The sequence below is a fragment of the Macrobrachium rosenbergii genome, chromosome 25 (genome assembly GCF_040412425.1).
Source record: "Macrobrachium rosenbergii isolate ZJJX-2024 chromosome 25, ASM4041242v1, whole genome shotgun sequence".
Lineage (NCBI taxonomy): Eukaryota > Metazoa > Arthropoda > Malacostraca > Decapoda > Palaemonidae > Macrobrachium > Macrobrachium rosenbergii.
Window position 1 is genome coordinate 10,592,074 of NC_089765.1, and position 16,692 is coordinate 10,608,765.

General features: G+C 37.5%; 1 protein-coding gene across 3 annotated transcripts in view; it reads left to right on the plus strand.

The window, feature by feature from the left end:
- Positions 1 to 16,692, plus strand: part of LOC136852318 (sterol carrier protein 2-like) — a 236,860-nt gene that overhangs the window by 206,331 nt on the left and 13,837 nt on the right. For all 3 annotated transcript variants that reach the window (XM_067126835.1, XM_067126834.1, XM_067126833.1), the window contains exons 5-8: positions 3,147 to 3,337; positions 5,184 to 5,418; positions 6,369 to 6,501; positions 8,170 to 8,292. In XM_067126835.1, coding sequence (XP_066982936.1) covers positions 3,147 to 3,337; positions 5,184 to 5,418; positions 6,369 to 6,501; positions 8,170 to 8,292 — 682 coding nt within the window. The remainder of the gene's footprint in view (positions 1 to 3,146; positions 3,338 to 5,183; positions 5,419 to 6,368; positions 6,502 to 8,169; positions 8,293 to 16,692) is intronic.

Genomic DNA, 16,692 nt, shown 5'->3' on the forward strand with positions numbered 1-16,692 from the left:
GAGTAACAGAACAAGAAGCACCTTATTGTTTCGTTTGTGAGACCATTGCTGTATGTTTAATTTTCTTTCACTTCCCTTTCCTTCTGCCTTCGTTGGCCTGTGGGAGGTCTTGATAAATCAGATGAATAGATTAATTTGTATAAGAACAGCAACAACATCCTGAACAGATTGGATAGAGATCAAAGGATAATTAGTAAACTGAGGATCCTGTTATAAAGTTTAAAAAAAGTTAAAATTGCATTGCATAAGAAAACCTTGTGGTTCTGTAACTAGAATAGACAAGTAGTTATTTGAAAAGTGGAAGGAATTTGGAAGAAGGTATGACTGTGAAATGTTCAGACTTTATAGATGAACTGTGAGGGGAAATGACAGAGGTATGGTATTCAGGAGCTGAAACATAGATCTAGAGTTCAAAGACTGTCATGATTGTGGAACATAATGTGAAGGGTTGGGGAACAATTAATTTAAAAGTGGGAAGACGGTGATTAATGAGTAGGCTCATAAGATAAAAGGTAAATGACATAAATGAAAGATATGCAGTCAGAAAGAGAAAAGATAGAAGAGAATGAAAACATTAGACATCTAATCCAGTAAAGGGAAAATACAATGTTAAAACTTGGAATTTTTGTGAAAAAAATAGATTTTTTGTTTACACAAGCCCATAAATGTACAGTATTTGAGTTTGTATGTGCAGTCAGCACTCCAAGAGATATTGTATGATAAGAAAGAAGAAGAACAGCAACAACACTTTCCTCATAACAGCAACAACACCTCCCTCATTAGCCATGCGCCCAGGAACCCCCAGTGCCAACTACAATAACCAGCCATTCTCCTGTGTTGTGTGAACTTCCCACTAAATTAAAGGGTCCGGCAGGAGGGACCCTCTGTGTTAACTGCTGGGTTTAATGAATTTTGCTGTTTTCACAAAATTTATTTGGTTCAGCACAAATGATCACTTTACATGAACATGATTCACAGGATACTGTATATTTTGTAAATATACAGTATCCAAAAGAACCATAACTTGTGCATATACTCGTGTATCATGCAATCCTTAAAATTTTGTCCCAAGACATGATACCTTTACTTATAATATTGTGTATAGTGAGAGATGCATTTTTAGTAGATTAATTGAGGCTACTGTATATTTATTGTGCAAGTTTCTTTTTCAGTATATTACACAGTACTGTGCAGTACTAGGCCTGTCCTATGCCTGTATCAGTTTTTGTAAATTTCACTGATAATGCCTTTTGTATGTAAGTTAGTTTTTAACTAATTGGTAGGCCTAGAAGCATAAGTTCAGTAGATTAAAAGTGAATCACCATATTTTCACTTAGGATTACTAACTTGTGGATTGTGTAAGAATTCGGTGCTATTTCTTATAATTAACAACTGTTTACTAATGTATACAGAACACTGACATAAACAACAGCAAGTACCAACGTAAACAGCCGAATCGAGAAACAGCTGTTTGCCAATGTTAGTCACCATAACCAAAAGACATTCGTTACGAGTTGTGTTACAGTTGTCGACTTGTTAAAAACTTGCTTACTTTCAGTAGTGATTTCCATAAATAAAAATAAGAAATTTTCATTCATCCTTCATGCAGTGGTGAAGAAGGTTTAAAGAAACTGGCAGAATCACACCTTTTACTTCATTTAATTTACTGCATTTATAAATAAAGTAGCATTTTTTAAACCCAGCTTTGATAATTTATGAAAGAAAGGTATCCCTGGAATTAAGTTTCATTGGGCAACTAAAATGAAGTCAACTGATGATTTTAAGAATGTAAATAACGAGAATGCACATGGCACATAGTTGCTATGTTCAATTTTATAGTACAATAATAATATGACAGTACTGTAATACATGCATTCTTCTCAATACAACTAAGTTCTTCTTTGGAGGGGTGGATAGAGCTGTCGCCTGGCACGCTGTTGGCCCAGCGTTTGACTCTCCTACCCGGCTAATGAAGAATGAGAGGAATTTATTTCTGGTGATAGAAATTCATTTCTCGTCATAATGTTGTTCGGATCCCACAATAAGCTGTAGGTCCCGTTGCTGGGTAACCAGTTGGTTCTTAGCCACGTAAAATAAATCTAATCCTTCGGGCCAGCCCTAGGAGAGCTGTTAATCAGCTTAGTGGTCTGGTTAAACTAAGATATGCTTAATTCTTCTCAATACAACTAATTTTTTGCTTTTTCAAGTGGATATATGTCGGTGCAGCAACCTAACTTTGGCCAACAGTTCTCTCTCTCTCTCTCTCTCTCTCTCTCTCTCTCTCTCTCTCTCTCTCTCTCTCTCTCTCTCTCTCTCTCTCTCTCTCTCTCTCTCTCTCTCACATGCACATACATTTTATATCTCATTCATGCATGGGGCCACCCCATGAAATTAGGTTTTGGAATGTCGCATTATATGAGATTATATGCGGTAAACACTTGAATTTGCACACTGAGTGGGACTATAAACAGAAATTTCACACTAATTGGGACTATAAATGGCATTATTCATTGATTTTAATAACTTATGATGATTCTTTACCATACATAAAAAAAAATATTTTTTTAGAGATTTTTGGCTTTTAGAATTTTGGATAAAGGATTATAAACATGTGATAGAAGTTTGTGCATATTTTAAAATTTGACAGTTTCACGTAAATTTTGTGATTTTGATTTTGACTGACAATTATGTACACTTCATCTTTAAATGCCCTTGCTTTATAGTGGTTTTACAGTCAGTCGCAGCATCTCAGGTTATTAAAGTACAGTCGACCCTCAGTATTCATGGCGGATGCATACCTCTACCCCCTATGAATAGCTAAAATCCTCGAATACATATAACCCTTCTAAAAACCCCCATAAGTCCTATTTCGATAGTTCAAAACACCAAAAAACCTTCTAAAAATGCTTTCATCTGAATATTTTAATGGTTTTATCACAAAAAGCGCATTTAGTCACTAAAAGATATGAAAATACAGTAATTTGCGAATATTTATGAAAAAACCACGAATAGGCAAATTTTCTGTAAATAATGTGTACGGTACATATGTTCCATAGAGAAATCCGTGAATAGGCGAGTCCGCGAATCCGGTTGTACTAAATATGGTTCTTATTGAATATCGTTCTTTTCTGCACACACACACACAGTACCTAGATCGTGAAAATCCAGTGGAGAAGCATGTGCACGCACTGGCAAATGTAGTGGAGATGGATTCGTCGCCTTTAACTCCGCAGCTGTTTGGAAATGCTGGCATAGAGCACATGAAGAAGTATGGAACTACACCAAGACATCTCGCCAAAATTGCCTATAAGAATCATCTTCATTCTACCAATAATCCGTAAGTTTTTGTCGAATGGTAGTGTTGAGCGTTAGTTTTATTGAATTTTTATGTACATAGTGGTTAGTTTGGATTTACCATTGGTTTACCACTGGTTTATATTTTATAAGAACTAGTGAAGATGAAGTGGAAGTACAGTGTTCCTCTTCAGTAAATTTAGTGTTGCGGTATGAGGAAATAGTGGGTTGTCACAACAAAGCGTTATTTCATTGTCACTGTTTGTCCTTCTCATGGGTTTTATAATAAAAAATTAATAGGTTTCAGGTGGAAGAGGAGGTTAAGATTGGCTTAGCAGTAGAAACTTGACAGACTTCAGGTGTGCAGATGATGATGTTGTAATTGACTAAAACCAACAATATTGGCAAAGCTTTCTTAATAGAATGCATCATATCTGTATAGGGATATGACTTGAAGTAATATAAGAAAACAGAATGAGAGCAGAGTATGAACCAGTGAATGAAAGAACATCAGATAGTAGACGGATTAATGAGGATATTTTTCTAATATTTAGGAACTATGGTATCCAATGTATGTAAGATTTTTTTTGATAAAGAATTTAGTGAGACTAAAAACGACACGCCAAATGATGGCCAGGATGAGTAAGATTTGGAAGTCAAATAGATTGCAACTATATCTAAAAGACTTTCAGTTAAAGAATAAAGCTTTTAAGTATATTAGGGAAAGTTATGGAAGCTCCATGTGTAGATGGGATAATGATAAAGGGGAAGTGGAAATTGCATGGATGCCTTTTGTGTCACCCCTGGGAGAATATCACAAATTAGCGTTAGTTGGGCTCCTGATGGTGCCAGAAGGGTCGAAAGGCCCAGACCTACATAGATGAGAACCATGAGATGGGAATTCCTCATTGGACAGGTCGGTATAGTTCTCAGCTAGCACTCTGCTGGGCCTGCATTCAAGTCTCCGGCTGGCCAATGAAGAATTAGAGGAATTTATTTCTGGTGATAGAAATTAATTTAGAAATTAATTTCTCGGTATGATGTGGTTCGGATTCCACAATAAGCTGTAGGTCCCGTTGCTAGGTAACCAGTTGGTTCTTAGCCACGTAAAATAAGCCTAATCCTTCAGGCCAGCCCTAGGAGAGCTATTAATCAGCTCAGTGGTCTGGTTAAACTAAGGTATACTTGCTATCAGATGGGAGGCGGAGGTGAGAGATTTGTGGAAGTGAAAGCACAGGAAAGACAATAGTGACAAGATTTCACTGAGACTCTTGGTGTCACACAGTGTTGGAGGCAATGATGATGACCTGCTGCTCTTTGGGCATTATCCTCCTAGTAATTTTTTCAAGTTGGTAGTGAATGTAAACCAATATCTTGATTCAAGTAGTTTGTGTAAGCTTCAGTTGTCTCTATTAGGTCATTTTGGTAAGTACCCAAGGCAATCAGTTGCCCTTACCCTGGTGTATTCACTGTTCAAGAAAGTATGTGTCCAATGTGGATATATTTTACTTCGCACTAGGTCAGAATATCTCAAAATTGTGAATGTTGATCATTAGAGAGTTGAATGTGCAAATGAGTGAAAATGATGGGGAAAGTCCTTGACAAGAATTATTTTATGTTTGCAGGGTAACAAAGTTGTGGCCTGTGGCTTAGATATAGCAGTGTACTACTCACTTGTCAGGGGCTGGTGCTCCTCCTCCTCTTCTGGGAAAACTGTGTTGGGAACATTTATGGCAAATGCAATGGCACTATAAGTTATGGGGTTCTCATGAGGCTTTGTACTGATAGTTTATGTAGACAAAACAGTGATCACCATAGTTATTCTAGGAATGTAAGTGTTTTGCAAAAAATGCACATTACATTTGTATATTTGTGTTACGTGCCAACAGATATTCACAGTTTCAAGAGAAGTACACGCTTGAAGAAATTGAAAAGTCTCCAATAATATCTGGCTACTTGACCAAACTGCAGTGTTGTCCAACTTCTGATGGTGCAGGAGCAGCCGTTCTAGCCTCGGAGGAATTTGTTAAAAGGCACGGTCTGCAGAATCAGGCTGTGGAGATTCTTGGCATGGAAATGGCAACTGACACCCCTTCCACGTTTGGAGATAGTCCTATGAAAATTGTAAGTACAACATACCAGTACCACTAAAATATACAGGATATTTTTTTATTTCATATTATTATTATTATTATTATTTTGAAACAAGACGACCCTGTAACAAGGCTATAAATATCGAGAATTAAAAGCCACAGTACATAGATATTTTTAACACTACAGCGGCTTTTAATTATTATTATTATTATTATTATTATTATTATTATTATTATTATTATTATTATTATTATTATTTTTAATAAGACCACCTGACTATTAGACTTTTCTCAAAGAATGTTTGTAGATGAAGATTGAAAAAGGGACAAGTTTAAGTTAAAGGAGTTGGACATTCAATCATACTATGGAGCTTGCTTGGTCCCTTGACTGCAAGCCTTGGTCAGGTGTCCCAATTTTGTGGAGGGGGGGGTCTTTGTGATCACTTCCTCTGCCAGAGTCAAGGTGAGCATTCCAGGTATACCCTTTCATCAGGTCATAGCAGTGGTGTTTTTAAAGTTGTCTTAAAAGCAGGCCATTTACATAAATGACATATTTATTCAATTATTTGCTTTTATGGTGGTCCTTTGCAGGACTCAGATCTCTGTAAATATGTAATTTTGATCATTTTCCTAATTTGCTTTTGTTTGAGTTTAATGAACTATTGTATTATTACATTTTTTTAGTATATCTTTACTTAAAAATCATAACAGATTAGTTGGTATTTGGCATCAGTGACCTTTCCTGTTGTGTGCAAGGAAACTTGAAAGCAATCAGTCAGTCTTCCTTCTTAATTACTTCAAAAGTTGCATTGCATGGGTAATTTGACACTGCAAATAAAGCTAATGATGATTGATGGGTTTGCATGAAGAATTTTGGTTTTATGTCAACAACTCCAATTTGCATTAGTAAATTTGGAGACAAGACATGATGTTAACTGAAAAAAAAATCTTTTATTATACGGTAGGATTCTTTTTCCACAGGTTGGGTATGATATGACCAAGAATGCAGCTGCAAAACTCTTTAAGGAAGCTGGTGTTTCTCCTACTGATGTAGATGTCGTTGAACTTCATGACTGCTTTTCTGCAAATGAACTGATAACGTACGAGGCTTTAGGTTAGTTTAGAGTATTATTAAACTTCTTGTGCTGTACAAGGTATGTTTTGAACATACAGTATCAGGTCTGACAAAATTGCATAAAGTTGTATTATTTTTTTCCTAAACAGTGGTAATTATGATTTAAATTGTCATGGGATGAACTCCTGCTTGGCGAGAGTTCATAATTTTTATTGCAGTAGGAAACTCTAGCTAGACATGAATATCTAATATGTGGTTTCCCAGTGCAAGATCAGACATTGAGGATGTAGTATAGTGACTCAGACTAGAGTTCAAGACTCACTGAGGCAGACTTGATGATGTTTGCTCAAAAATGCACTTGACAAGACCAAAATACCCTGAGACACAAACACCACCAAGTAGGATTGTCACAGTTTGTATCATTGACACCTCAAGTAGTGTATAGTCACCATCAGATAGATAGGTCCATGCTAGCACTTATCGAAAATTCCCTCCTACACCAAAGATGGACGTCATTGCACATCTGGATGAGTATCAGACTCTCCAGCCTTTCACCTAGTTTTGTTGGTAAACAGATCAGAGCTGAACGCAGATAAGTAAGTGACAACTGGACTGTCAGTTGCATAGTTGTTGATTTGAAGGATGAAGTAGCTTGATGAGTTATATTTAGGCTCATGGAACCTTCACAAAGGAATTGCTTTCTGTTTTTCAAGCCTATAAAGATATGTTAGTACTGTATTGTGTAAAATCGACTTAAAAGGTACACACTGACCAAGAATCTAAAGTTGGTAAAGCATGACTACCTCATGCAGTAGTCGAATTTCTCTTGCTTCTTGAGTTCAAATTATCCTAATGGCTTTTTAGCTGCTACTTGATGAAGATGATCTCTTGGGGAAGACTGGCTGGCAAAGGCAGAGTAGTACTTCTCACACTTGGCAGTGTTTTCAGTTGATAAGTTGCCTTGGAATGTCTGCTTTCTTTGCCACTAACTCAGTTGAGCAAGATTTTATTTGGGTTTTATTGTGTATGAAAAAGCTACCAGAGACAGTATAAACTGTTGAACATTACTTAGTTAGAAATTGCAGACATACAGTACAATAATATAAAGAAATATATCTCAAATGGAACTTTTGGTTTGGTTGTTGAGGCAGAAATAGATGTCGGTAAGTTATATCAGCAAGTACAGTAGTTATGTAACTTTGAGTTGTTTAGTACTTTTGGAATTATATTAAAAATAAATCAGAGTACCTTGAATGGAAAAGCATTTAAGGCAGTGAATTTTATGGAAAAAATGCTTAATTGGCTATTAGTGTTACCAGAACTTATATCCATCTTAAATTTTACTTCAGCAGAATAATGATCAGATATACCCCCAGCCACTCTTGACACCATTTATATAGCAAGGTACAACTTCACGGCAGTTTTTATTTGAGGTTTGCGTGCTTTGTGTTTTTGAAAGCTAAGAATGCCTCCAACTCGTAATGTAAATTTTTAGGAAATGTCTCATATTTTCTCACATTAGCCCTTCATAACATCCAGTAATCTGTTCTTAAAAACCATCCTCAATTCAGACATAACACACCTTTGTTTCAGCCCCCATTTTACACAAACAAGCCACTCCTGCCTACAAACTCTAGCATATGCTGAAATGTCTCTTTCCTATTTGATTCTACATGGTTTTCTAACCCTTAATGTCTTTCTTTAAAGGTCTCTGTGGTGAGGGAGAAGCAGGCAAACTGATTGATTCTGACAATAACACTTATGGCGGAAAGTATGTCATAAACCCTTCTGGTGGTCTCATATCTAAAGGTCATCCCCTGGGTGCTACTGGTAAGTGTTGAGTAATGTTTATACCTACTGTATTTTTAAAATGAGCCTTAGATAAATTTGTTGTTGTGTACTTACTTTGTACTGTACTCATGTAGGAACACTAAGGAATTTCCTACAATGCAGGGTGGACCCCCCCCCCAAAAAAAGACAATGATCGCAGTCACATTTACACTTATAACAACTGAATTTATGATGAAACCCCTGTGTAGAAAACTCCCACACTAGCTGATTTATACACCTGTACAGAAAGCTCACCAGCTTCATCTTGCATGCAGTCTCTCATATTTGTAGGTCTTCCTCTCTTCTTGCTCCCAACACTTTTTAATTGTACAATCTTTTCACCAACCAATCATCCTCCATTCTTTCCACATGACTGATTCATCTCAGAGGTCTATCATTTCATGTGTGCTAACCCTTTTATCACTTGTTTTACATATCTACATATCTCACAACATTCTGCCTCTCATTTGTAATCAGCATGCACATGTCCTGCTACCCTCTGTGATTCATTCTGCTTTTCATTTGCGTTCAGCATGTACATGTCCTACTCCCTTCCTTGATTCAACTCTTCTCTCATCTAACATCATTAAAAATTTTTTCCTCCAAGATTTGCATAAGAATATACTGCTTCTATCCATTCACTGTCTATTATAATATTGAGTACTCCATTTACGTAATCCTCTCTTACCATCATTACCTTAGCTGGGCTCACATTTGCTCTGAAGTTTCTCCTCTTGCAAACACTTTTTCATGCAGTGTACTGGCCTGCTGATCACAGTTGCCAACCTAGCAAAGCTTTTTTTATTTCTGTAATATCACTCCACAATCACTATCAGTATTGTATTGTGTCAGTACATCAAACATTCTGCTAATAATTCATGATCCATCATCTAATCCTGCAACTTAGCACCTACATCTGCTATTCTTTCATTGACTTGTAACACCACTGTCTACGAAGATATTAAAGAGCCATAGAGACATAACACACCTTTAACTCAGCCCCCATTTTACAACAAACAAGCTACTCCTACCTACAAACTCGAGCATATGCTTTGCTTCCATCATAAAAACTTTTAATCTTTCTAAGTAGCTTACCTCCCTATAACAGAGATTTTCAACACCTTACACTTTGCATCTTTCTTTTACCATAAACTTTCTCTGGTTTCTTGTATAACATACACGTTTTTCTCATTACTTTCTAACTTCTCGCTTGACTGTCATAACAAACACTTGATCCAGACAACCTCTTCCATGTTTAAACTAACACCATTCTTCCCATATCAAACCATGTCATATGCCTTACAATCTCAGTCAAAATCCTGTCATGCACCTTCCCTGCTATACTCAACAACGTTGTGCCCATGTAATTTGTATTGTCTCCTCTATTACTTTTACCTTTACCTTGGAACTTTTCCGTGGTTGTGGCATACTTTACATAGTCTGGTCAGCCACTCGATCGCATTTCCACCATTGTATCTCAGTATCTCAGTTGTAAATCTGGTAACTCATGGTGTCTTTCCATTTTCCAGTCTGTATTGCCCTCCTTACATCCTCAACAGTAACTTCAGACATTTTCAAACTTACCTTTATCCCTTCCATTCTGTGTCAGCTCTTCCTGTCTTCTATCATCCACATTCAACGCGCCCTCAGAATACTTTCCATCAGCCTAGAACTGCATATTCTTCAAACGTAATCTCTCCACATGCATCTTTTATTCTGAGATCATTTGCTCGTAGTCTTTCTCATTGCATTTACCTGCTTTTGGAACAACTTATTCTCCCTGAAGTCCTTCTCACCTTCTCTTCCCCTTTTTCTGTCTCATACCCATTTTATTCCTTCTGTTCAACTCCCTTATCCCTCCTCTTGAACTCCTGTTCACTGTCCACCCTTCTATCTTGCAATTGCACCTCAGATAATCTCCTTTCTTCCTTCACTAAACTTCTTTTCCTCATTCCATAAAAATCTCTCTTTGTATTCCCTCTTCCCACCTTCTTATTAGCACTTCCTGTATTCCTAGAACTGCAAACACTTCATGCTAACCCTATAACCACATCCATGAATGTTACATACTCTGTATATGCTTCTTCAACTTCTGTCTCAAACCATTAGCCATTTTTTGTCCATTTTCTCCTTATATGTTCAGCTTACTATCACCTATTAAGTCCCACTTTTCTAGGTTACCCTTGCAGATGTATGTTCACCCCTTCTTCTCCAACTTGCAGTTGCATCCGTCGTAACTTTTGCTTCAGCAAAGTGATGATCAAATATACTCCAGCCACTCTTCTTACCATTACGTCCTGCATGCTTTTCCACCTACTGTGAACTATAACATAATATAATCAACTTTTTTCCTCACCATTTTCTCTTTCGTAAGCCTGTTTATAAATACTTTTCTCTGGGGATGATCTATTTCCAGTACAGTAGTTAAGCCTCTTTCTAAACCCATTTCCACAAGACTCTGTTCTCATTTACTCCAGGAATTCCATAGATGCTCACACTACCATCTCTTTCTCAGTCACCTGACTTAGCAGTTAAATCACATAGGACAATCATCCTTTTATGCTCTCCAAACCCAGCGAGGCACAGATTCAAATTGTTAAAAGGATTCTTACTCAATCCCTTCTCCATATGATTCTTGGATTAACACATTTTTACCTTGCCACCTGTCCCCAGAGCCTCCTTAATACCAAAGCTTTATAGTGCCCCCAGCTCTACGCATTCATGCTTTTGTCCTTCCCATCCCTGCATACGTTGCCCTTTCACACTTGCATTATACAAAGCCAAAACATGACATTGATTTTGATAGAGTTCAATCCTGAGTAAGTTATATAAATATAACATATAAATAATGTTGATTGAAGTGTCTCTAGCTCAAAGAGAGAGAGAGAGAGAGAGACTTAGGAGAAAAACTTCACTTGGAAAATGAAGGCTGTAGTTATCAACCAACGTGTCTGTAGACATTTCTTAAAATATGGTATATGGTTAAAGGTAATATGATGTTTTTAAGTAAAAAGACTTTAATGCTGTTTTATTCTCTTTTCCCATGGTTTTCTTGTTTTGACCACTATGTTGTGCAAATTGTCAGAAGACTTATAAGGGATTTGCTATACGCACCCTTTAGGGTTGTCGAAAGAGTTCTTTATAAGTACTTGTTTCATTGTATTATTGTTCTTTAACGCTTCATTAGCTCCAGAGTTCTTAAGTAGATGGGTGGGTAATATCTGAAATTTGTATCACATGGTAGTACGGGCAAGTCTTTTGAGATGTAAAATTTTCTGTTATCATGAAAAGTCTTTTTCTGCTCTTATTGCATTGCCTAACACAGTCAGGATATGTAGATTTCTTTCCTGTATTCCTAATGACATGTATTTCATCATCAGTGTATTCAGGGTAATATAAGCGAAATGCTCTTAAAAACACGGATGTGAGAACCGATTTCTTTATTGCTTAGGCCAGAATAAAAATGCAAACGGGGAGAAAGATTGGCAGGTTTTTTTGTACACTGTAATTAAATCCATTGCTAATTCTATGTATTTTAGGTAAATCAAAGAGGGTTTGCTAACGCTATTTCTATAACGAATTTTGTTAATGGGACCAGTTCACTCAGTGAAGCAAAGAAAGCATTTACAAGTTCACTCATTGGTCAATTACAAATTATGTGGTGACCAATTAAGTTGCGTGGAATGATTTTGCTTAAATATTCAGCTTTCAAAAAAGGCCATTAAAACCGGAGTTAAATGGTTATCCGTAGCCATACGAAAACCGTCTCATTTGGTTGTTTAGTATTGATGCGTGATATTTTTAAAAATTGACGTTTGAGGTTTAAAAAATTGACTTTTGAGGTTAAATAGGTAATCATCCTGTTAGTTACGCGTGTTAAATGCATTTTAGCCTTTTTATTATGCATAGTTTACGTCCATAGCTTGTCGATGAAACCCTCCTGAAGTTTTTTGCGATATTGAAAGCCAGAGTAATGTATCTCTCTGCGGGGCTGAATCGCTTCGAAAATTTTGTATTTTAGTGCGCTGTAGTTTTATTAACAGACCTCAAAGTAATACGAGTATTTTAAACGCGTTGGTATGCTGCAGCACACGTACTCCTGTAAAAAAAAACTAGTCAGAGGGGCGGTGGTTGAAACGGCCTTGAGTTAGAATCATCACAAATACTTACAGGCGGGCATTTTGCTGGGTTGCGTGATGTAGCATCAAAATCAGCTGTGTTGTGATTCTTGTGAATGACTTGACTCTGTGTGTGTGTATGTGTAGCTTGCTACCGGTTGTGGAAATACGTCAATAAAAAAAAAAAAAAAGCTTTCTGGTGAGTGAAAGTGTTGATTTGTAAAGTTAACAGACGGCTTTAGGTGATAAGTAGCTTTATAAGGAAGGTTTTGTTTATTTGCGCGTGAAAACTAGATAAGAAACTTCGCGTGAAGAGTGAGGCCATAAACCACCCAGTAGGGTTAATTAAACGTCACGTAAGGTCTACAAGAATTTAAAGTAATATTTTGTCGGCCGGCTGTAACCAAACTGTAATTGACCTTTGAAGAGTACACTTACCGACGGGGTAGATCTAAGCCGGCATTCGGCGGCGCGCCCCCCCCCCCCTCCATAGCTAATACGGCAAAATTGTAACCAGTAAACCCCCCTAGGGTACGTTAGGTTGGTATTTTCAGGGGTGTTTACTGACATTTTCCATGTATTAGCTATGGAGGGGGGTGGGGGCTCGCCCCGGAATGCCGGCTTAGATCTACCTCGTCGGTAGTGTGGTCTTCAAAGGTCAGTTACAGTTTAGTTACAGCTGGCCGACAAAATATCACTTTAAATTCTTGTAAAGCAAGTAAAATAACATAGGAAAACGTCAATTGCCATAGTTGAGCTCACCGCGGAACTACAGCTTAGAATTACCGGAGGTAGAACTATGCAAGAGCTAAGCATCGGGTATTACTTTGGAAATTTAGTTTTCCTCTAGGGTTTTGGTTGCTTATGAAGAATTTACCTTTATTTTTTGTCGGTCAACTGTAATTAACTTCAGGAGTTGTATGTTGGCCATCCTGGAATGCTATCATGCATGCCCAGTGTTATAGGGGAGCATTTGGTAAAAAGTGGAGTCTTCTTCACCACGGGGTTTGGGCGACTGAGCCCCCTACTAAGCAACACGGCCTGTTGGTTAATGTTCGTTTCCAGTCCGAACAGTCTTACTCGATTTTTTATTATACCTTTTGAATCTTCATGAAAAATTCAAAAAAATATTCTAAATACATAATTCTTGCAAACTAATATTTATCACAATAAAAAATAAAATTTGTCAATAATTAGAGATTTTTTCTAAGTTTCAATTTCACCTTACCCATGACTTCTTGAGCTCCCGTGTGTGCGTTTGTACCTAAGCAGCCACCAGCCATGTCCTTTCCGCAGAATTTCACCCACTTAAGTATCATGATTTATGTCACATTGTTTTGATGTGATTGGCAAACGTCATTTGCGTGGGTGTTCTGTCGACACGGAATTTGAAATTATTGGCACAGCTCATAAGGTGAACCAAGTTGAAACGTTAATTCCTTGTAAATTGGCCTCTTTTTGAATACGATTGAAATCGCCCAATAATCAGCCGGTTTTCATTCAGATCTTATTTCAGAACCAATGAAAACAAGTCATTTATTTCATTTGCCTAATAATTTTCCTTTGATTATTTCAAATTTCACCCACGACTGATATGCGGCAGAATGTTTCCAATTCTTATCATTCTCACATTGGACACCACGCGTAATGGGGGTGAATTTACACAGTATCAGTGCATCAGGAAATTTTTCTAACACTATGACGAAGCCTTATCTTTTTACCCGAAGTGTTCCAAGCCCTGTACTTTGGGATCAGGTAAGAATTTGTGGCACTGTAACAGTAGTGTTTCTCTCCCAAAATCGAAAAAACGAAAGGTTTGTGGCTATGCTGTTAGTGACTTTAAGGGAACTTATCATGAAAGAATTAATTTTCCTCCATGGAAGTTAGTGTTATATGTACACGATATGAAATTATAATCTACAGTTTTAAAAAGAGCTCTTCATCAAATAACGACTTTAACGGTAAGACAATAACCCCCCCCCATAGGTAACATGGCAAAAATTTTAACCAGTCAACACCCTTAGGGTACGTGGTGTTATTTTTGATTAGCAACTTGTAAACTTTTACTGGCTATTGGATGTTCTGCAAGTGATGTAAGCCTACATGGTAGCCTACTTTGATCTGTGCATGGCAAACATTTTATTGATGTTTTCTTTGCATTTTCAATTATCCCATTCTAGGTTTCAGCCAGAATTAATTCGTTTTTGTACTTTTCTTACATTGTTAAGTATTCTGTACTTGAGCTGTGAGAGGTTTGGAAACTTGACAACAAATGATATCTGGTTGAAATCTTGGACGGGATGATTGGAAACAGCAAGAAAACGGTCGAACAAATATGTTTGTCATGTGGAATTGGAGTTCGGACCGGAAACGAACTTTTACCGGCCTGTTAGGTTAGGATAGGTTGGGGTATATTAGGTTAGTATAGTTCCTTTTATAATAGGTTTCCTTAGCCAATCCCTTCTTGAACATGTGGCTCCCTAATGTTTCTCGTATTCGCAGAACCGTTCTATACAGTACGTGTGGAGCTAATACTTAGAAATATCCTTCCAGGCAACAGCTCTGCACGGACTATTACTTTAGAAATTGATTTTTCTATACTTTTAGTGTTGCTGATGAAGGAGGTGGTGGTGATTATTGTCAGTCAAGTTATCATTAACCTCAAATCTATCCAACATGGTTGGGGACCCTTTGGGAACGCGGGGTTTTGTGTGGGGGAAATCGTTGGGAAAAAGACCAGACCCCCATGTTGTTGTTATAAATGGATCTGCGCATGTGGAACTCATCAGGGAGCCACATGCTTAAGAAGGGATTGGCTAAGGAAACCTATTATAAGTGGAACTGTACTGACCTAACCTAACCTAGCAGGCCGTCCCCTCACACCCCTTAGTGAAGGAAACCACTTTTTACCAAAAGTTTCCCAATAACACTGCGGATGTGCAATAGCATTCTAGGTTAGCCAGCATACAACTTCTGAGGTTAATTACAGTCGACCGACAAAAAATAGCAGCAAATTCTTAATAAGTAGCCAAAATACTATTGGAAAAATCAATTTCCAAAGTAATACCCCATGCAGAGCTATTGCTTAGTTCTGCCTAGGTTACTACCACAGCCTGGTTCCAGCAAGTTGCCGACTAGAGTATTTACTGCCATTGTTTAGGTCTATGTGTATGGTATTGGGGATTTAAACTTGAAACTACTGCCCGACCCTTCTAGGTTTGGTATTTTCAGTTTACACGTGAAATGGGTGCCATGTTCAGTACCAGCCCCTTGGGATAAATGTAAAAACATAAAACGATGGTAAATAACATAAACAAAAGACATTATCATGGACAAAAGACGTAAACATTCTGACAGGTGACTTGTGGGAACCAGGCTGCTGTAGTAGTTTCAAGTTTTACCATTGGTAAATGTAAAGGAGAAAGCAGTGCAAAGATATCCTACGTTAACATAATTTTTTGGCAAAACAGTCTAGAAAAGATATGAGGAAATTATGGAGATAAGAAGTTTGCTGTCTTTTGTTAATGTTTTTGCATTCATCCCCAAGGGACTGGTGCTAAACATAGGGGAAGCTCTGTGGGAAGATGTGTTTAGTACCAGCCCCTCAAAGTTGAAATTAAAGTTGTAGACAAAAGACGGTGAATTTCTAATTATCTTGGTACATTTCTGAAATTATCTTGCCACTACTGCATAATAGTATAAACCATTGTCTACTGTGTTTAGCCTTTTTACTCTCAATTTCCCTTTCAGCTCTGATGACCTCATAGGCTCAGAGCTTGGCCTTTGGCCCAAATTTTATATTCTGTTCTATTCCATTCTACTCTTTTATGAGAAGCTAATGTTTTGTAATTTATTTTTTTGATGCTTTTTTAGCTGTTCCAGTGAACTGCAAACATTTAACCATGGTTGAGTTAAGACATCTTGCTGCGCTCTTGACTGACAAAGTTGAAACTAATATCATACAGTATTTGTTATCGTATGCTTTGTGTCTTTTGTTCAACATGGATTTGAACAAGGTGTGAGGGGCAAAAGCACATTTGGCCACTTTATGTCCTTGGTAGTAACCAACCCACACTTTTTGACAGTGCCAACCCAGGTGCATGTCCTGCACTCTTCCCAAGTGAGACAGTTGCATGTGTTTGAGGTCCCCCACCACTCCACCTTTTTTGACACCTTTGCTGCAGTGCTGGAAGACATTTCCATCCATTGGTATTCCAAGCAGCCTGTTTTTGCTGCTCTTCCCACAAAGGAACTCAACACTTGAGCTTAATATGGCAGTTGC